Source organism: Ochotona princeps, chromosome 21 (genome assembly GCF_030435755.1).
Source record: "Ochotona princeps isolate mOchPri1 chromosome 21, mOchPri1.hap1, whole genome shotgun sequence".
NCBI classification, from domain to species: Eukaryota; Metazoa; Chordata; class Mammalia; order Lagomorpha; family Ochotonidae; genus Ochotona; species Ochotona princeps.
The window spans coordinates 36,777,842-36,799,352 of NC_080852.1; the positions used below are offsets into that span (position 1 = coordinate 36,777,842).

Sequence of the window (21,511 nt, forward strand, 5' to 3'; positions counted from 1 at the left end):
CATCACTTCCCCATGATTAATCAGCTCTAGCCCAGATGCCTTTGCTTTATCTAACATTCTCTTCATCATTCTTTGCTTAAATGGTATGTAAGTTTTGGACCCCACCAAGTCTTTGGGTTTTCATTTTCATTATGTACATTAAAAGGTTCGTTGAAGATAGAATTAAAATGTAAGTGCATTTTGTGGGAAAAAAGGAAGTCTATATTTAATTTGTTCATAACAAGTATTTCCCATAAACTTCTGAAGAGACCTCTTATATGCAAAAACATTACGTGTGAATTCTTCTGTCTTATTCATCTGTCTTCTGCCAATTAATTGATCTGCTGCAGTTACAGAACACCAACAGCTAGAACCAGAAGGAATTCTAAAGTCCAACTGACTTGAGACCAGGCACCACCCTTTGGCTGGTTGGTCTCTTTCCTAGTTTTGTGAGTAGGAGGAGAACTGCCACCCTAAAGATTTCTCTCAATGGCGAGGTTCTAGTTCCTGTTTTTCAAGTATAAGAAGAAGGTACAATTCTCAATCCTCAAATCCCCAAAACATGGGATGCATGGGTTAGAAAGGACATGTTGCTACCAGAGACAGTCCTCTTCAGGCCTCTCAGTGTCTACTGCTTGTAAGGAGAGTTAGCAGGATGGTGGCATCTGGCAGAGTCACCATGTTATCAACATGGTAACATGTAGGAAGTTGGCTGGAGGAGTATTTTTCTTTTTTAATCAACACAAACTTGGTATTTACTTTCACAGTATTTCTCATCTTTGGGAATATACTCTTTTTGAGTGTCAGTGAATCATGAGAAATCCACACTGAACCCACTCTGGGAACCCACCCACAAGTATAGACCATGCAAGGATGTCTTTGGGGCCCCGGTTCTCAGGTTTGTTAGTCCAGCCTCATTGGCACCACAAGGGGGGCTCTAGTTAAGGACCTTGACAACAGACAAGTGGAGGTCACCTGTCTGCTACAGGAGTGAAGGTACTATGCTTATTCAAAAGGCTTCCATTTCAGTAAAACAGGAAGAGTTGCTGAGTTGCTGAACGGAGGCCAGTTGTCCTGAAGGGGACAGATTCTCAGTGGCAGTGTCAGGAAACCCAGCAAAAGTGACAGGCAAAAGACAGACACGCTCTCTATCATTTGCAAACATAAATGTGCACCATCAACCAATCAATATTTCTTTTGTACACACACACACACACACACACACACACACACGCGAACACTTCATACACACTCTCTCAGTCTAAAGAGTACCCGAGGGCAGACCTCATGGTTGAACGAAATGCTGGTTAATGCTGCTGGTTTTATTACACCAAAGGTCTTAACATTTATTAGGAAAGGAATACAGAATGTGGCACACTGCTGTTTTGGTGGCATGCATTCTCCTCCAAGGTGCAGCTTGCGAGTGTGAAGTCACTGCAGCTCACATGTGAAGAACCACTCTCCAGAGGGGAGAAAGGGGAAACTGAAGACCCCCTATTCTCAACTATCAGCGAACGTGAGGTGCTTCACTGTCACAGCAGTCTAGGGGTCTCATGGGTTGGGAAGGTGCACTTTAAAACAGTTCAACAGGTGTGACAAAGGGGTGCAGGTTTGGGCAAGTTCTGACAACTTAGAGCCAAGAGTACTTCTGGGTGAGCAAATACTTCCCACATAGGTAGCACTGACTACAGGGTGCGGGGCATGCCAAGCACTGCATCTGACTGGGCGAAGCTGCAGGACTCCTCAGTTAAAGCAATCCTGGCTTCACAGGGAAGGATAAGACGTGATGGCATTGTCACAATAAGGCCACTAAGCTCACAGCGAACGATGACTTCACAAGTTCTTGTGACTACAGAGAAGCAGATCTCTCCTCTTTTGAGTTCAGGTGCCCCTCTCTGGGCAGGCACCTGCCCTGAGACTGTCACATGGTCTTTTCTGGGCTGCACAACATCACTGAGCACAACGGAGAAGAGGAAGGGGCTACACACACGTCAAGGTCACAAGACACCACCACCCACGGTGCTGACTGTTGTTGAATGTCTTAGATGCCTTTCCTGGTTGGGCTGGGTGCGCCCATTTCTGAAGGGCTAATCTGAAAAAAGGCTGGCAAAGGACTTCCTCAAGCTCCGGATGGTCTCTGCTTTGGCTTCATCCTCACTGGTCGAAGACCGGAAGAAGGAGGACTCAGAGAAGCTGAAGGCATTTGTCAGGGACTGCGACTTGCTTGAAGATAAAAACCAGAGAGAACGTAAGAGGCTGGTGTTCTCAGTGAGGCAGAAAAGGACGGTGACATGAGGATACACAACAAGAACCCCCACTCCCACCCCAAGGACACCAGGGCAATGGAGGAGAAAGCCTCACGGGCAATGGGAGGGTCCTCTGTCAACTCCTCACCTCTAGAGATGCTAAAACAGGAAAGGATGAGGGCAGTGTGGGAGCAAGGCTGAGGGAAGAAAAGAGAGAAGAGGAAGAAGGGGTGACTCAAAGGCTGCTGCCTTCACTTAGCTGTCAAACGCCTGAGAGCTGGACCTCAGAGGTCCAACTTGGTCAGTATCAATCTGGAAATCTCATACCCATCTTCTCCGATGACAGGCACACTCTAGGGGCCTATGAATTCCTGCATTCTTTTTCATCAATTGTCAGGTGAGGTCCCAGCATCGCAAGACCTGGGTCAAAGTCACTTCCACACCCCTGACCTCAGGCAAGCCCCATGCTTCTCTGGGACTCAGTTTCTCATCTGTGACATGAAGATGTTTGGCAAAATGAGGATCTCTGGGCCCTTGCAGTTCTTCCTACTCTGTTCTTTTGTCCGACTCCAAAAGACCCTTTCAGGTTGGCTATAAATTCTAATGCCTTGATTTCCATATTCTTCAAATGGACATAGTTAGGCTAGCTGCCTTCTTCAGAGGAGCCTGAAATGAGGTCTATGGGGACTGTGATGTCCATCAGAACTCCTAGTTCTCATGCAGCTTTGTAATGAAAGAACCCATATCCCACATATTTCAGGGACCTATTTTTTCCCCTTCAGAGACTAGAGATTCAAAAGAACCAAAAGCAAGAGGCCAATGCGGGAGGCCAAGCCTACACTCTAGGACAGGGCATAATGTCTGGCTTCTCCAGGTCCTTTCTTGACTCCCACTGGGTCTCTCTGCTGCTGGTTCTGACTTCAGAACCCTCCTTATGTCTTGGGATACTAAGCCTTCTTTTACATGCTCGGTACAGTCCAGGAAAGTACCTCCTGTAGGAATATGAGCAGTCTGTCTCCTGCTGCAGTGACTGTGAACAAGGACCCCACCTTCCTTCACTGGGGCCAGAGATGGGCCCCAGCATGCTAGTCTCTGGGACGGGAGGAGCAGGGAGCACCTCTTCTGCACACACAGGCAGAGGGCAATCGGTACAGACCTCCACTTGTCAGCACAGGGGGAGTGACGACCCTCAGACTGGGGTTAAAGTGAGCAAATGGTGGTGGTGGTGGTAGTGTCTGTGTGTCTGTGTGTGAGGGGGCAATTAAACAGCATGAAGAATACAACATGGCTGAGGGGGAATGTGCTGGTGCCACTGGTCAGAGCTGGGAGCAGTGTAGGCGGGTGCCCCTAACATGACATGACACTGAAAGACGTTCGGATATCTGATTGACCATCTGGATATCTGGTCCAGCCCTGGCTCAGGCACCAAGGAGAGCAATAGATTCTCCGAGAGAAGCTTTCTGACCTGTGGAATGGTTTTGGATGATCTCTTGGGGGCTCTGCCGAACTGTGGAATTCTATTGGCCCTTTTGCTCATTCCCAGGAGATTCATCTGTTGCCCAGCACCTTGTTCTGAGAAGCCTAGATGGGTCACTCCTACTGCTTTTACGCTGGTAAGGTTGTCTCTGCTGATACTGGTGACAGACGTCTGGGGACCCTGAAAGCTGCCAGAGGCATTCTTTAGCACTGAGAGAGTGAATGAAATGGACCGCCATCCCTGCCCTATCACTCTTCTCTCAAGTACAGCTCTGCTGCTTCCACAGTGTCCTCAAGGATGACTACAGGGAGTGAGGGTGCGTGAGAGGCCAGAGCCTCTCAGTCTCCATCAGGGGAGGCTGACCTCCTTTGGACAGAGTGGAGAGCAAGCATCAAAATGGGGTCAACTACTTTCCCCTTTTCCTTCTGGGCAGTCTTGCTCCCAGAATGTGAGTCAAAGGCAGGAAAGATTAACCAAAAAAATATATATACATATATGTATATATATGTATATTTTTTTTAAGAAGGAGAGACACAGACAAAAGAGAGAAAGGGGATGGAAAAGAGAGTGGGAGACAGGGTGAAAACAAAACAAGCCCCTGAACTAGTACAAGACTAGAGATGGAGCTGAAATCTGCCAGAGTGCCACTCCCCAGGAAGAGAGGGCAGGGTGTGAGTGCTCACTGAACCTTCGACTTTCATTTCCCTCTTTCCCCCCTTCCCAGTCAAACCCAACAAAACCCTCAGCTAAACACACACACACACACACACACACACACACACACACACACACACACCAACCCCCTAAATCAGCCACAAAATATCTGTAGGAGGAAACCTGCTTGAGGGAGCTTTCTAGCAGCTCTGGAGCCCCAGGCTCAGGAGGAGGGGCAGGAAGGGCGCAGGGAGGAGCTGCGGAGTTGTCTCTTACTTGAGCTGTGGGTGAGGCTGGGGCTTCTGTGGTGGAGCAGCCGGGGGTGGCTGGGCCTCTGCCAGCGAGCTGCTGCTGGAGGGTGCATCTTCGTGGGTGGTGGTGGGGCCGCCCGGCCGCTGGGGAGCCGAGAAGGAGGAAGAGGAGGAGGAGGAAGAGGAGGAAGGTAGCTGTGATGGTCCAGGGGGAAGCCGGCGTGGAGGCAGGACCTTGCCTGGGGACTGCATTCCTTGGGGTTGCCCTGGGCCCCCTAGGTTCAGTACAAGAAAAACTTCATAATTTAACCGTCATCAAAGGGTTTCATTATTAGAATCTACATCCAAGGGTGTGGTTAGTCCAACTACCAAAAGAATAAGCTCTGTTACAAGAAGGCGCCCAAGGCCCTGCAGGGCTCCCAAAGGAGTCCCTGGTTACCCGATCCACGGCCACTACTTCTCAGAGACACAGCAGCTCCATCGCAGCACCAGTCGGGAGAACAAGGTAGATGGCAGGGGATGAGCAGACCTTGGCTAGAGGCACGCTCTCCTACAGCAGGCCCCCTTTCTCCCAGGGAATAGGGTGCAGAGTGTATAGGCAGCTCCAAATTCCTCACAATAGACACAGTATTAGAGCAGTGGAAAGAGAACTGGGAATCAGAAAACCAAGGAACAGTCCATCAGCGACTCCCTAACTAAGTCACCACCATTCTCTAGGCCTCCTTTTTTCCAACCACCAAATGTTAGAAAGGGCAGTCCTGGTCCTAGAGAGCTTTGAGATGACAAGTGTTTCCAAGATGACCCAGGTAAGAAACGTCTTCCGAAGAAGCTCTGCTTTAGGATTCCTACTGACCATCTTTGGTGTAGGTCCTTGGTTTTGCTCGGCACGTGCCTTATGGCCATGCTTATCTGCCCTGGCCTTTGGGTTGGCATTAGCTCCCACAGCCAGAGTGACTCTCTCCCCAGGCATGCCTTTGCCGCTGAGTACCACGCTCTGGTGCTCCAGCAGGATGTGAAGACAGATACATGTGTTAAGAGTCTCCAGGCTTCCAAAACCCACTGCTCCTTAGGGATGTTGCAGGCACCATCTGGCAAAGAGGAGCCCCTTCCCGGCACCCAAAGGGGTCAGCAAAAGACACAAAACCATCTGGTAACTCTGAAAGAAAAGCAGCCTTTCTTTCCTTTGGGGGTTGATAGGTGGTAAATGTGGTTCAGGTTTTGCTCAGGGGATCCCTACACTCAGAAGTCAAAACACACTCCCACCCAGCACAGAATGTCGAGTGGAAACAATGCATAATTGGCCTGGGAAGCCCAATCTCTCGGCCTCAACCCAGAGTCCACATTCCTGAGTCTACTGCAGAGAAGGCCTAAAGAAACTTAAGCAGAGCTGAGTGGGGACTGAGCTTTCTAGAAATACCAGAACACCTGCAGTCTCTGGAGAGGAAAATGGCACTTATGCCACTGTGTGCCCAGCGCCTGTTGTCCCACTTCCCCATTACTGGGCACATGCGCCCCTTCATCTTCAAAGACCAAGGAACACCAGGGTTAGTCACACATAAACACACACATCAGTACATAAAATTCTGTTCCAACTTCAAGTCAAATACTAGTGAAGATGAGAAATTAGCAGATTACTCCAAATTCATCATTTTTTTCCTCTTCCAAAGTTTGGCATTATTTGTATTAACATTTCTTCACCAAGTCACGCAGGTTGATCGCTCAGCCTCTTGAGCCAGAAACTGGAGTGGCTTCCCATTTGTACAGAGTTACATGAGTAGCCAGAAACTTTACAACTTAACACTGAAGACAGATATAACTTTTCCTTTATTGCACATTAAGCTGTACAAGAGAGTCACAAAATAGAGGTACTTCAATCACACTTCCAGCATTGGCTGAGGTTCTCCCGGCTGGATCGGTACAAAAGAAGGGGACAACACCAGAAAAGAAATGGGTACAAAACACCTCAATGGCAGTCCTACACTGTGACAGGGGTGTCCCTCAGGCCACAGAGTTGTCCCTTAGCATGCTGCCTGAGGGCACATGACAGTCAGGTGATGCTGTCTGCTTGCCTGTGGCGGTGGGAGTCCTCATCACTTTCTCCCCCACCGAGAGGCCTTGCTGACACCACCCTGGAGTAGCCTGACTGAATTCAAACAGCAACTGTATTTGTGGGCTCACAAAGTCGCGGGAAAAGCACCTGAAAGTACACACTGATAACATGCAGAGAAGCAACACCACCATCAGCTCACTACTTGGACAAAAAAATTATTAAAATAAAGAAGATGTATTCCTCCATTCTGGAAAACATGATTTTGTTCCTTTCTATGATTTCATCAGACTGGGGAGGTATTTAAAGACCTGATTCTTAAGCATCCCACTTGGAAGTGCCTATATTCCTATATGTATATATTTACAGCAGATTGATTGCCACCATCATGTCAGGGAGGGATCCCAGACAAAGAACATTCACACTCAGTGCATTTCTCAGTGACTTGAGAATGTGCCAGTAACCAAAGAAGAAACCAAGGCACAAGTCCCTTGACACTTAACTCACGTTATGTACCACGACACTAGTTATTCCTCCAACCTGGTGGTCTAGACTCTGACGGGTCAAGTGCACAGGTGAGAGGGAATGTAAAAGCAGAGCCAGAAGCATTTTCTCTGAAAGGCAAACCGAGGACACGAATTCCCACAGGCCACGGTTGCCAGAGGAGGCCACCCACTGCCCATTCCCAGCCTAGCCAGGAGATTGGCAAGATGAGGCACAGGAGCCAGGGCCTAGTTAAGTAACCGCCTCATCTGCCCAGGTGCTGCCGGTTGGAAGAAGGAAGACAAACTGGTGGGAATCCTTCAACAAGAGTCCTAGCTGCGAAGCCTCTGTCCCAGTCACGCTAAAGCTGCACTGGAGACAGTTCTTCCTGGGACAGATAGAGCTCCTCTTCCTCGGGCCTCAGCAGGGCTCGAGCGGCAACTGAGAACTAAAACAGAAGTCAGGCTCCGAGTTCTGTAGGCAGTGTACCCACTGGAGTGGCATGGGACTTTTTTTTTTTTTTTTTTTTTGGTCTTGTGTTGCGGCGCCTCAGGAGAGGCCAGGAGCGGAATGGCCAACTCCTTCCCAGACTTTCAGGAGCTCCCTGCATTCTGCGTCCAGCATTGCTAAAGAATTCTCTCTGTACACAGGTCAAGCTTTGGGGAATACAAAGTGGCCTTGGTTCCACAGCAGCACACACATATGGCTGATTTAGAAACAACAACAACAACGAGGAAACAACTGAGAAGGACTGAGATCAACACACAGAAAATGCTCACAAGTTCACTTGGGTATTGCACATCAGCGGCCCCATAATTTTTTTTATGTTTTGTTTAATCTCATAGCTAATAAGTTAACAATATTTTTGTAAAAAAAAAAAAAGGTACACTGGGATGTAAAACACATAACACATTCCTGAAAAACAGCTTGTTCTCTGTAGTTGATCACTAAAAACACAAGAGCTCTACAAGCACAGCCAGCCCAGTCACACAAACTCAGACTGCACCCAATTTTAGCAAACAGAAAAAAAGGTGGATGCCTTCAAATTCAATGGATGAAGCTATGGAAATGAGACCTTGAAAATCTCTTATAGTTCGATCTATTTACCCTAGACATGCAGAAAAGAAGCAAAAAGCACAGTTTGCTGAAGATCCCAAGCACACTCATGGAGGTAAGTGGGGGAGGGTGTTACGATGAGCCTGGGGGTGCAGGGGAGCAGTTAGGTTCTGTTTTTGTTTTTTCTGTCTCCCCTGCCTGTCTCCCCACTGTATTTCACCCCATATTGTTTTTTTTTTTTTAATGATGCTATCAAACTACCCAGCAGATAGTGTCACACTGGACTTGGGAGAGGCACAATTCTTTTGTACACTGTTGACAAACAGCCCTGGAATCACAAGGCATACAGAGAAACATCAGTGAGCATTACAAGCACAACAGGAACAGGTAAAGAACCAGACAGAGGTGCTGACAGTGCATAGGAAAAAACACAGTCCAGTCAGCAGCGAAAGGACACGGCGACGGCACCGGGGAGGCTCCGGTACTCCCCTCCCGCCTTCCTTTCTTTTTGATTTTTTTTTTCTGTTTTGTTTTTGGCTTAAGATTTCTGCTTTGAAAAAAATTAACTACCAATCATTTTTAAGAAGCTTGGACTTGTTTTGGCCCTACTGCAATGCCATTACAGTCGAGAATATACTGTAAACAACCTTGGGGGGGTGGCCGCTGAGGTGGGGTCTTGCTCGAGTCCGGATCCTTAAGCGTTCCACTCTGGAAGACAAAAACGCAGAAGTGATAGAAACAAGACACCCAGCGAATCCCCAGGAGAAGCCCTGTGTCTCCATGGCAAAGCTCCCTGGAATCCAAGCACGATCTGGTCAAAGGTGTCAGTTGTCTCAGAAACACCTCCCCAGGGCCCTTCAGCTCGGAGGTGCTGTAGGGCACAGTGTGGTCAGTTTGGGACTTGACATGCAATGCCTGAGACCTCTTCAACTTTCTTTTCTTTTGTTCCCTTCTAGAAGCCTTTTATTCTGGAAGCACTGAGTCTTTCAACCCCATCTGGCTTTTCCTCAGGTGGCTACCTCGTGTCTGGCTCCCACTCCTCCCCACAGGCCTGGCTGTCTACAGTAAAGGAAAGATCAACTCTCCCCAATTCAAGACTGCTTGGGCTCCAGGTGGCTCCAGGGGCAGCAACAGGGTGTCGGGATGACAAGACCAGGTAGTCCATTTCTCATTTGGAGCTAGTGCAGGATGTAGTTAGTTCTGGGTCTGAAACATCAAGCCAGATCTCCTCTCCAGGCTGGGCTGAAACTCTCAAGAGAGAGACTCGAAGGAAGGGACAGCCCAATGTTTCCCAGAGTCCTTCTTACCCAAAGGGAAGGAGCAAGAGACCAATGTTCTCAAACCGTTTAAGGCCAACCTGTTTCTTCCCTCCAACAGCGTAATTACCTTCTACTCAACAGCTTGTCTCCATTCCCTGGCTGCGATTTTGATTATGCCCTGACAGGACCAAAGACCACGTGGCTTGGTTTGTCTATCATTTGTTTTAGAGGCAGGGAGCATCTGGAGCTTGAATTTATGCTCTATGAAACGTAAAGCCAGTCAAGCAAGCTGGTAATGTTGTTAGGGGAGGGCATCCAAAGCTGGGCTGTGCAGTAGAAGCAACTCCATATTCTCTCTCTTCCTCCTCTAGGGGCCCTCTCTCCTGTAACTGCCCCTTCACTCCCACATTCTCTCTCCTGTTCCCAACTGCCCTGGCTGTCTGTCTCTATCCCTCTCCTGTCTACACTGGCCTGTTTCTGCTCCACTACAAAAGGAGTTGTAGCACACCTTTCCCAGTATCACTGTTGGATAACTGCAATACCTCTAACTGTTCCTCTATGAAAATTTTCCACCGTAATAAGCTGGGAAGGAGGGAAACTTTAAGTGTCCTTTGCCGCATCAGAGAGTGCCCACTGTATTTCTGAACCCCAGCACTCACCAATCACAGCTAAGAACACCAGCACTTCCCTTCACTTCTTCAAGCACTCTCAGAGGAGCCACAGGGTTAGTCTGTAGTTCCCATAACCAATAAGCTGTTGGACACCACTCTGTCCAGTCAGCTTCGAGATACTTCAGTTCTTCCCTCTTGACCAAACTTTCTGAGACTAACAGTCTCCTAGTTCTTCTACCTCTTCTTGCTCCAGCTGATTTTCTCAGTGGCTGTCCTCCTTTTAAACCTTTTTAAACCCTTTCCCTCCATGTGTCACTAATCCTAAGTAACTGACAGCCAACACTTAACTGAGTGCTTACTGGCGTGAGGAAACGTGGTGGGCACTTCCATTCAGTAGCTGCCTTGTGCTCACATTAGTTCTATGCGGTAACTACTATGTTATCGGCATTCCTAACTGCTCCAACACGGTAATTAGGAATGCTTCTGGGCTTCTCTCCATTATGTCCTAAGCACACCAAATCCTTCCAAGGCTGACTCCATACAGTTTATCCTCCGGTCTAGGCCCTACCATCAACATCACATCCTTTCTTCTCCTGAAATGGATACTTCCGTGAGGGCCAGCAGAATTTGTAGGGTTAATGAAGCCAACAGCCTTCCTACCAGCCTCACCCCAGCTATCACATGGGCTGTTAATGAGTCACCTCAGATGTAGCCCAAGAATAGACAGCTGTTTTCTTATCTGAGAGAACTGGTGTTTTCTGAGAGGACCATATAGCAAGCCAGCAGAATGAGGGCCAGTGGGGACAAGCTCCAGTAAGACAGACGTTCACATATATGAACAGGAAGAATGTTTATTGTAAAAAAAATAAATGATAAGATGGGTTGTTTTGGGAGGCAGGTGTGTTCTTGCAGAGGCTGAAAAATTACTTGGCAAAGATATTGTACAGAATACCTTTTCATTAAATATGAGGTCGATCAGATGAACACGAAAGTTCCTTCTAACCCTAAGAAACCTAAGAGCCTGGGGGAAACTTTCTTAAACAATTCCATAGACTGCAGCCCTAACGGCAGACTTCTACTAAGCAAAGGTTGAGTTCATGGTGGGAAGGTCACAGTGGCAGGCCCTGGTTCCCTCCAGCTGCACACAGGAGACACCCAGGATGAACTGATCCTCCAAGTTCCTTTGCCAGAGTTTTTGGGGAAGCGCTCCCAGAGGCGGTCCTTTGTGCTGGAGCCTGGGAATGGGCCTTGATGGCGCCTAGGGAGCATCTGACCATGGCTCCATCGAGATCGTGGACTGAAGACTTCTCAGGGACCATGGGAGGCAGGGAGGAGAGTCCCCTAGGACTTTGCCTTGCCAGGCTGAGAAGCTTTGGCTCCGCCCACAAGCCTGATGTCTGTTAGGGGCTGAGGGCCTACTCCCTATGGAGTTTGAATACCATGGGATCCGTCTTCAGTCACCAAGAGCCTCCTGGGATGCCGAATTCCACATAAGTCTGACCACTCTGGCATTGCTGCCAAAATCTGGCCTGCAGCCAGACTGCAGCAGGAACTCATGCTCAAACTGAGAGGCCAAGTTTCGCTCAGGAAGTTGAGTTGGCTCAAACAGGTAAGAATGTGAAGTCCAGTGCTTTGTGCCCAGCTGCACACAGAAAGGAAGAGGAATAAATGACCTTGTGACAGCCTAAGAACCTGAACCAAAGCAACCTTGGGTTTATGGAACGACAGCAGGTTGAGAGGTGTTCAGCCGGAAATGCTGCTGCCAAATACCTGATGTGGCTGGAGGTGTACCAGCTTGTTAACAAGGGGAATACATGGGGTAACCACTCTTCTGGCTGATCAAGCCTTGTGAGGAAGAGCACTGTAGCCAGTTCTGAGGGCCTCTTTCAAAGGTGGTGTTGGCAGACTAGAACAGGTCCATGGAGTGGAGAGGATGGTGAGAAGCCTAGAAACAACATCTGTCTTCCTATGACTCTAGGCAAGTTAATCTCTGAGTCTCAGTTTCCCAAACAGGCAAATTTTAAGAACTACACGAGGTAATCATAAAAGCATCTATGACTCATCAAAAAGTTACAATTGGCCCAGTGTACATCTGAGTAGATGTCAAAAGCTGACTTGGTCAGTAGTGAGCCTCCTGGCCTGACAGGTGTTTAGACTGGGCCTAGACAAACTCTGGTCAGAGATACTGAAGCAGGGCTGACAAGGGTACAGGCACATGACTTCCACAAGCTCTACTGGCTCTGGACTCCCATTAATTCCTTCATGTGTTTTTCAGGTCCTCAGATGCCTGAGATAAGAGACAAGCCCTTTGTAGCTGCAGTGTTGAGCCCACACAATTCTAGGGCTACTAGGCCCTGGCAGAAGAGGCGTGTGCTGCCTCCCAGTAACACTCACACACTCACACACACACACAGCCTGGGAGGCAGGTCAGAGCTGGTAAAGCTCAGAGTCCCCACTTTGTTACAGTCAGTCCTCAGCCATTAAGAGAGGAGGACAAGGGTTTTTCTCACACAAGGTGACAAACATCGTTTTTCGATCCTACCTTCCCCAGTACTCCAGTGGTAGCACCAAAGGTGTATATGCAGTGCGCAGTATCACGGACTGGGGACCAGAAGATCCAGCTCTCCTGCTTAACAGCTGTATGACCCTTGGCAAATTATTTCAATTTTGTTTCCTGATACGCGCAACAAAGAATTACTAGTGAAGCCATCTCATAGAAGAGACTCAAAATAGTGAGTGCTGTTTTGTGAGCTGTAAAATGTTAGGTGAAATATTAGTGTATTACTATTGTTTAAATAATAATAAGTACAAATCCAAAGAAATGAAGCTCTAATTCTGGAATTTCATGCCTCAGTGGAGAAGATATTTTTGAGCGCCCTCCTGTCACCTAGTGCACAGTTGTTTCCTGGGGGGTTGGGAGAAGGGGTTGGGAGGGATTCTGAGCTGGGCTGTACCATCCCTCTGTGTATCACTGACTTAGCCTCAGCAAGATGCCCCAGAAGCAGTAAATAACAGTTTATGGAGTGACCAGAAAGGAAGAACTGGCCAGGGAAATAAGGCAAGTCGATGGATGAGGTCTGTGCGCTTTTGACACAGGCACCTTTAATTTGCCATCCTGTGGCTTCCAGCAGATAAGCTGGGGAACAGGAGCTCCGGCTCTGAGGTCCCAGCAGGAAGGAAAGGCACCAGTGATTCAACTCTGGAGAGCTGCTGGCCTGAGCCCAGCAACCCCACCACGGAGGAAGGCCGGCGCTTGCTCAGCATATCTGAGACAGGAAATTGGGAAAGGGTCCCAGGGTCTGGCTCTGGCAAAGGGGTAGGCCAAATTTTGCTGGACATGCCACAAAACTGTTCTGATCAGCTCCCCTGGGCCTGCTGCTCTGCTCTAGGACCCTGGGGAGAATGAGGCAGCCGGAAGGAATGTGGTCAGGAGGTTGTAGGTTCAGTCAGAGCAAAGGGGACAGAACGCGTCCAGCCACCTTGGGACTCTGCTGGGCTCACTTCCGCAGCCACCAGTGCCCACTTTCCTTCCTCTGGAAGGCTATAAAAGGTGTTCTTCCTTCCTTTCTGAGAGGAGCAGCCACTGTGCAGAGAGAGCTTGTCTCTTTGACTGGGTCCCTCCCATAATCTAAGGATACAAGAAACGTCCCATGGGGCAGCCCATGAATCCTATGGGGGCACAGGAGGTCAGCTCACATGAGGTCAGAAAGTCAGCTTCAAGTGATTAAAGATGTCCCTGAAAAGTTAAGTCAGTCCCCAAAGAGCCAGTTTCTCTTAATAGTCTGTTAGGGGATCTAGTCATCAGTGGTTTTATATGAACCTGCCCTAAATCTCCTCACATTCTCAACTTGTTCTCACTAGGGAACAAATTCTCTAAAGCCAGTCAGGCTGTGGGAAGCAGGAAGGCCTCTTGTTTGTCCTAAATTTACCTCTTCTAAGCTCAGTTCCATGTTTGGGATCCAAGGGACAGTTGCATACCCTCCATCACTGCAAAGCCCTCCAAGCTCCATTTCTCAGGACAATGGAAAGGCCCTCTTCTGGTCTGGGTGTCCCTACAACAAGAGACCCCCCCCCCCACTTCTCCAGGCGCTGTGGAGGGACAGACCTGGACAGAAACATCTTGCACATCTCTTTAGACAGGACAGTCAGTATACCAGTACTTGCAGAATGCTCCAGCGCAGGCTGGAGGTTGTTTGGCCCCAGCCCTTTGTGAACATTCATCACAGCCCTTTCCAGGTCCTGTAGCTACAGTCAGTATCACAGTACCCCAGCTCTGGAAGAGGGTTTTAAAAAGGAACCTGCTCCAACATCCTCAGATCCAGCTCCCCTTCAGCACAGCCTTGTTATGTAGCTCATTCCATTTCCGCCTGAACATCAGGGATGGCGTGGCAGCCACATGCCACTTCCCTAAGCAGCCATTTCCTCTCTCAGTGGTAGAGCGTTTCACTCCTCACACTGGGTCAAAACCCATCTTCCGGGAGACTTGCCTCTTGGAACCAGTTCTGTCTCCTGACGGCATCAGAGAGCTCATGACGTTCTGTCAGGCCTCCTTGAGGGGACTGCCATTCAGCTTTAGTGCCTTTAACTTTCACTCAGAGAAAACATCTGCCAAATGCCTCCACCGCACTGGCTCTCTCCCCTGAGCGGACTTCAGTTATGTTTAGCCTGGCCTTCTTACACTGGCACTTTCAGACTGGAAACAACAGCCTAGGTCTGATCGGTTCAGGAAAGAAAGGCTTGTCTTCCAGTACAAAATAGGTACCAAGGCTTCCAAAGGCGAGTCTTCGAATCATTTCCCATGGGTCTAACCCACAAATCAAAGTAATTTTTATGGTCCAGTTGGGACACCTGACTTCACCTCAGACCCTCAGCTCTGCATTTGCCCTTTAGCCTTTTGGCTCTGGAAGATATACTAAGATAGTAAATAAAAGTAGAATTGGTGGGATAAGAAATAAAAATTAAAAAAGAAAAGGACCTGGCTGCCACTTCTATGGGGATCAGAAAGCATTGTCCACCTGGTCCCAGGAGCCTAACAGCGGACTGCACCCACACCTCTCCAGGGCCCCAGGGTGCAGACTACCAGGAACAGCACATGTATGGGAGAAACGGGAGCACTGAAATTTTATAGAGGACTTGCTAGGAACACGACTTAGAGGCTTTGGCCACCACTGGCCACCAGGTGTCACTGCCACCTTGAGAACGATCCATGCACAGAGAGGGTCAGTTGCCCCCACGGATTTGCCGAACCCTAGGGCAGGCAAGTTTAACCAGGCTGAGAATCAACCAGATCAGGTGGTGCCACTCACCTCCTTATTTTTGGTGAAACAGCCGATGCCTGTCTCTATTCCTCGGAACTGTGGGTAGTGCCCAGGACTGCTCAAGTCTCTGCTCTTTGTTTTGTATAACTAGCCCACCTAGGAGGCTGCTAACACGCAAGGAATGCTTTCTGCTTACGTCCCTAACTGCTAGCCTCTTTCCCTTTCAAATTCCCTAAAATCAATGAAGTGAAAGCTTAGATGATGGCCCAAATACCTCAGTTTTCTGCCACCCACATCACAGACCTGGCTGGAGCTCTTAGCCGCTGACTTCAGCTTTCCCCAGCCTTGACTTCGGCAGTCATTTGGAGACTGAGGTAGGAGGTGGAAGATGCCTGTCTCTCCCTCTCTGTTACTCTTTCATTTAAATAAACAATTAAAAAATAAAGCAGACACTTAGTTTTGTTATTTTAGTTTGAATTTCTTATAGTTGACTGCAGCTGGGCACACCACTCTTACCCAACTGCTGTTATACTCTTGATGTATTAAATGGCTAAGGGATGATTTTGCTAGTCACTACCGCTGTAGTGGTGAACAAATCCCTACTAGTAGCCTGCAGTCTGGAAGAGATAAAGAAAGAAACAGACAAGAATAATCTTAGCTCATAGGAAGTACTATGCAGAAAATTAAACAGAGAGGTTGGTAGCCAGCAAGTAAGTGACAACTTTGAACTGGCTGGTTGAGAGTATAACTTACACCATCTTGAAAAAAAGCCACTCATGCAAAAACAAGGGGAAGGGCTTTTCAGAGCAAGGACACAGCTAAACTAAGATGGCAGGGTACAGACAGCAGCAGGGAGAATGGCACAGGGGCAAAGAGACAGGGATGGGCCTACGCGAATTGCTTGGGGGAAACCAGGTCAGGGAATGGGCTAAAGGGAAAGAAAAACAAGGGTTCTGTGTTGGTCGCGTTACATTTACAATGCGTTTTTTTCTCTGCATAAGATGTCAAGTAGGAGCTAGGAATGTGGATCTGGAGTTCAAACGCATGGTTAGAGTCGGAGATGATATATTTGGGCTGGCCAATATCACCAAGGAATACCCCCCACTCCCAACCCAGTCCTGGGGCCGTAACATTTAGATGTGTAGCAGAAGCTGCTTTAGTAAAGGAGGCTCAGCTGGAGAATTCAGTGAGGCAGAATGCAGACCACAGGAGGGTAGTATCACAGAGCCTAGGAGAGAAAATGCCACCAGAACATCTGCAAAATAAGACTGGCAGGACCACAGTGACATGGAGGTGATTTGGTTAAGATCAATTTCACAGACATGGTAGGGGTAGAATACTGATAGGAGCAGAATGAAGAGGAGATGTGATGAGAGGGAGAGGAGGCAGCCGCTGTGACAACTCAGAAGACAGACTGGGAGGGGATGCCCAGAAATGAGGGCGCAGTCGCTGGACGAGAACAAGCAGTGGAGAGAGGTTTCTGTTTTTCACTTTTGTTTGTAAATAAATAGGATGATCTTTTGAAAAGGGATAAAAGACAAAAGAGATGTATACTGAAATAAAATATGGAAGTGGGGTCCAGATGCCAAGTGGGCCTTGGAAGCAGGCTTGTGTAAGGAAAGAAGCAGGCAAGTGGGTGGATGGCGGGAGCCGGGGTACAAAGACTACCTAGTCCAACAGTTCCTTGGGCTTGAGCGCTTCCTGACTGAAACGTCTCCTTGATCATAACCAATGGATATGTGCTACATCAGAAAGAAATAAGAAGCCGGAAGACAACCAGTTATGACTTTCACCCAAAGTCGAAGTGTTCTGCCAAGTGTGACTTCTGGAAGGCCTGGAGTCAAAGTCCACAGATGAGACAAGAAGAGACCATCTGACCAATGCTGATGAGTTCCTTGAGTTCAGTGTGATTTCAATTTAAAACATAAACAGCTTTCAGACAGAAGCTTTATTTCATTCATTACTGAAGTCCTAAGGTTATGAACTAATTTTAAGAATACACTCTAGGCTGGGCCCGGCGGCGTGGCCTAGCGGCTAAAGTCCTCACCTTGAAAGCCCCGGGATCCTATATGGGAGCCGGTTCTAATCCCGGCAGCTTCACTTCCCATCCAGCTCCCTGCTTGTGGCCTGGGAAAGCAGTCGAGGACGGCCCAAAGCTTTGGGACCCTGCACCCACGTGGGAGACCCAGAAGAGGTTCCTGGTTCCCGGCATCGGATCGGCGCGCACCGGCCCGTTGTGGCTCACTTGGGGAGTGAATCATCGGATGGAAGATCTTCCTCTCTGTCTCTCCTCCTCTCTGTATATCCGGCTTTCCAATAATAATAGATCTTAAAAAAAAAAAAAAGAATACACTCTAGGCTACACTTGAATCTGTCAGTGGAAACACCAATGAATACTCCACGGCACTTACTTCCAAAGGGTTGCTATATTGTTAGTCATGTGTATAGTAGAGCTCCACTTTGCCATAAGGGAGGTCTGACCTTGTCCCTGGTTCCTTGGAGGTAACCTCTTAACTTTCTGAATGACTTGAGTGATGCCGGTACTTTGTTACTTATTATTGGCCTGACCTCCAAGGAGCAGGGCTTCCCATGGAATAGAGAAAAATAGCAACCTAATTAGCAGATAATCTTACTACCTGCTGAGGGTGGTGTGGACCATGGGGCAGGATTAGGAGTCAAATGTCTTGATTTCATCACACTTACAAAATCATAAAGTGTTAGTAACATAATTCATAATTGTCAACCATGAAATTCTTTTTATCATCTCCAGTATTTAAATAATGGGCTTGTGTCTCCAACAGGCAATTGAGTACATCTCTTAATTACTCTTCTGTGATACGGCGGCAGCATTTTGCGAGCACAGATTTGTACACTTGGTCAGAGGTTGTGTACAGGGAGCCAGCTGAAGAAGGTATGAAATACTAGAAGTGGTATAGGAGTGTATGGGAACAGCCCATTACACAGCCTACTACTCAGAACTTGGATATTCAGAAAGAATCTAGGCCAAATCTACTTCTGCACAAGTTCCCACTTCGTCAATGACATTTTTACAATATAAAGGGCATTTAGATATTGTCTCATTGTATAAGTGGGGAAACTAGATTCTCAGGAGAAATTGCCAATTGCCACATGGACATGTTTTAGTTAATTCTGGAGGAAATATTCCATTATTATTGTTATTGTTATTATTATTATTTTCCATGGTAAAGTTTTATAGATCTAAGGATTTCTCCCTCCCACCGCTTTCCCTCATATTATCACAGTATTATAGTCCTTTAGTAACAGTTACAAGTTAAACTTTCTGCTATTTGTTTCATGGCATTATAGGTATAGGCAAAGGTAGAACATCTACTATCATACTGCCAAGGTATCTTTAACTGCTTCACCAGGAGTCCTCCTTTTATTTGGAAGTAGAGACATACATGACAATGTATTTTTACTTCCCGGTATGCTAGTCTCCACTATACAGTTCATCTAAGAGAATAAGTGTATACATCTGATTATCTAGGTATCTATTTATTTTGTACTTTGCATAAAAGCTGTTTTATATCAGAGAGAACATGTAATATTTGTCCTTTGGGGACTGGTTTATTTAGTTAACTATAATGGTGTCCAGCTGGGAAATTTTTGTTGCAGATGGTACAATTTCATTCTTTTTACGGTTGTGTAGTATTCCAATGCACAGATGTACCTCAGTTTTTAAATCTATTCATCTGCTGATGACATCTGGATTGTTCCCATGTCTTCACTATTGTGCAGCTATACATTCAGGACTGCAGGTCATTTCATCTGGATATATTTACAGGGGCGGGATAGCTGGGTCATATGGTAGATCAGTTGTCTAAACACTCTCTATACTGACTTCCAAAGTGGCTGCACTGGTTTACACACTGACCAACAGTGGAGGAGGGGACCTTTCCCCCTATATTCTTGCCAGCAGTCGTTGTTAGTTGATTTCTGTATGTAGGCCATTCTCATGGAAGTTAGGTAGAACCTTGATGTGGTATTTATTTGCATTTGGGGAAAATACTTCTTACACATATGCTTCTAAATTTTCTTAAACAGAATATGGACTATTGAGCAAATATAACATTTTCTTTGATTATTCGAGTTCATCATTATGAATCTCAACATCTGTGTAAATACCAATATCTTTATAGGGTAATTTGCTTCTACACTAAGTGATTAGACTATTTTATGTTTTTTTTTTCCTGTCCATATCCATTGTAAAGAGCAGACTCTTATTCCTTTTTCCTGCAGATTTTCTAGACTCTAATTCCTTTGTTTGAAAAAAAAAAACACTTATTTTTGTCACTTGAAAGGCAGGGGCGGGGGGGCTGGGTCAGGCCAAAGCCGTGAGCCCAGAACTCCGGCCAGGTCTCCCTCACAGGTGGCAGGGGCTCAAGCACTTGATCGTTCATCCATAGCCTCATTTTCAGGAAGCTGGATCAGTCAGGACTTGAACTGGCACTTCGATATGGGATGCTGATGGTCTAAGTGGCAGACTGACTGCAGGATGATTCCAGAGAAGGACTCATCTTCAGAAGAGAGGAGAGGTTTCCTATTTAAGGCTGTGAGTACCCAAGCCCAGACACTGCTCATTTTCATAATAACCACAGAGCATAACTGGGTGTTTTGCTGTATCATAGGGCCTTTCTTTCCCTCAGTGCTCATGGAAACCTTAGGAGACAAGTACCACGGTTATCCTTGTGCCACTGATAAGGCCCTTGTCCCAGATCCCAAAGCCAATAAATGAAGCGCCTAAGATTCAAACATAGGTAGTTTTTACTGCAAACCCTCACTCTGGATCACTGTTCTATTCTACCTCCCTAACTACGTGAAGTCAGATTACAAATGATACGACTTGAGCTCAAGAAAGGGACAGTGACTTCCTCCCACAGTTCCACTGCCATTCCGGAGGAGAGAGAGGCTAAGTTCTTACCATTTCACTAAACACAAGGTCAGTGGAGGGAAGAGTTGAGGACATTTCTGAATCCTACTTTATGGGATTTGACATCCTTGGCTTTCTTTAGCCAAGTTGAGAGGCACAGGGCCTGATATTTGTGGATTTTCACTAGACCTACAGCTGCAGTAATGTTACCATGAATGTGATAGGTTATCAGTCATCTACCACAGCCAAATGAGAAAGCCACCTCCTCCCCTCAAGAAAGGAAAGCAACTTGCTAGTTTGAGTTCTGCTTTGTCATTCCCTCCCACTCTTCCGGAATGAAGTCTCTGACTTGTTCCCTCTCCACATCAGATTCCTCTTTAAGACCCTTCTTTTTTCTTTTTAATGAAAAAAAGATCATTATTAGAAAGAGAAAGAGAGAGATAACTCCGATGCACTAGTTCACTTACCCAGTGCCCAGGACAGCTGAAGCTGGCTAAGGATGAAGCTGGGAGCCAAGAACTGAACCTAGGTTTCCCATGTGGGTGTCAAGAACCCAACCAATGGACCCATCAGCACTGTCTTTCAGGGTTTACATTTCCAGGAAGATAGAGTCAGGAGCCGGAGCTAGGGGTGCCAGGCAGGCTCTTGATATGAAATGCAAGCTTCTTAACTGACATCTTCACAGGTAGGCCAAATGCCTATCTCAGGATCCCTCTTCATTTACAAATTCAGCAAACCTATCAGAGTGAAGGGCTCATAAAACATCTGCTCCTGCGTTTCTTTAGAGATTTCCCAGTATAAAATATGGAAGCAACCCAAGTCCCAGGAAGGCTCTGGTCCCCTGGATATTTTAAGTTCAGAGGAAGGCATCTGATACTTTATCTGTGAACACTTCTATATATGATACACAGGTTGCTAACGAGAAGGCCTCTACAAGGGATGGTAGAAGATACTCAGGCCTCCAGAGGGGAAGGAAGGAACGGGAGAAAGAGGCAGAAGACTCTAGATCCATGCAGTCCTGTGGATATCTCAACTCTGGAATGGCTCTTGGCTCTCCTAGGTGTTTGCCCAGTTGCTTACCTGTGGCTGCTGGGTAGTTAAGGGCCTTTGGGGAGACAACACAGGAGTCCTGGACAACAGCTGGTTCATCTTACTGATGACAAGTTCAGTGATGAGTTGTCTGTCCTCCACCTGGTGTTCTCCAATCAGAGGCATACTACAATCCATGACCTGGTGGAAGAGGTAGCCCAGGTGAAGACAGGGTCTGGGGATATAAACCTGGTACAGCCTTTCAGAGTG

General features: G+C 47.3%; 1 protein-coding gene across 1 annotated transcript in view; it reads right to left on the reverse strand.

The window, feature by feature from the left end:
• Positions 1-1,299: 1,299 nt before the first annotated feature.
• Positions 1,300-21,511, reverse strand: part of SYN2 (synapsin II) — a 137,349-nt gene continuing 117,137 nt past the window's right edge. Inside the window, exons 10-13 of the mRNA XM_036497415.2 lie at positions 21,293-21,442; positions 8,841-8,901; positions 4,633-4,882; positions 1,300-2,202 (exon numbers count right to left, since the gene is read on the reverse strand). Of these exons, the coding sequence (XP_036353308.2) occupies positions 2,067-2,202; positions 4,633-4,882; positions 8,841-8,901; positions 21,293-21,442 (597 nt within the window). The 3' untranslated portion in view covers positions 1,300-2,066. The remainder of the gene's footprint in view (positions 2,203-4,632; positions 4,883-8,840; positions 8,902-21,292; positions 21,443-21,511) is intronic.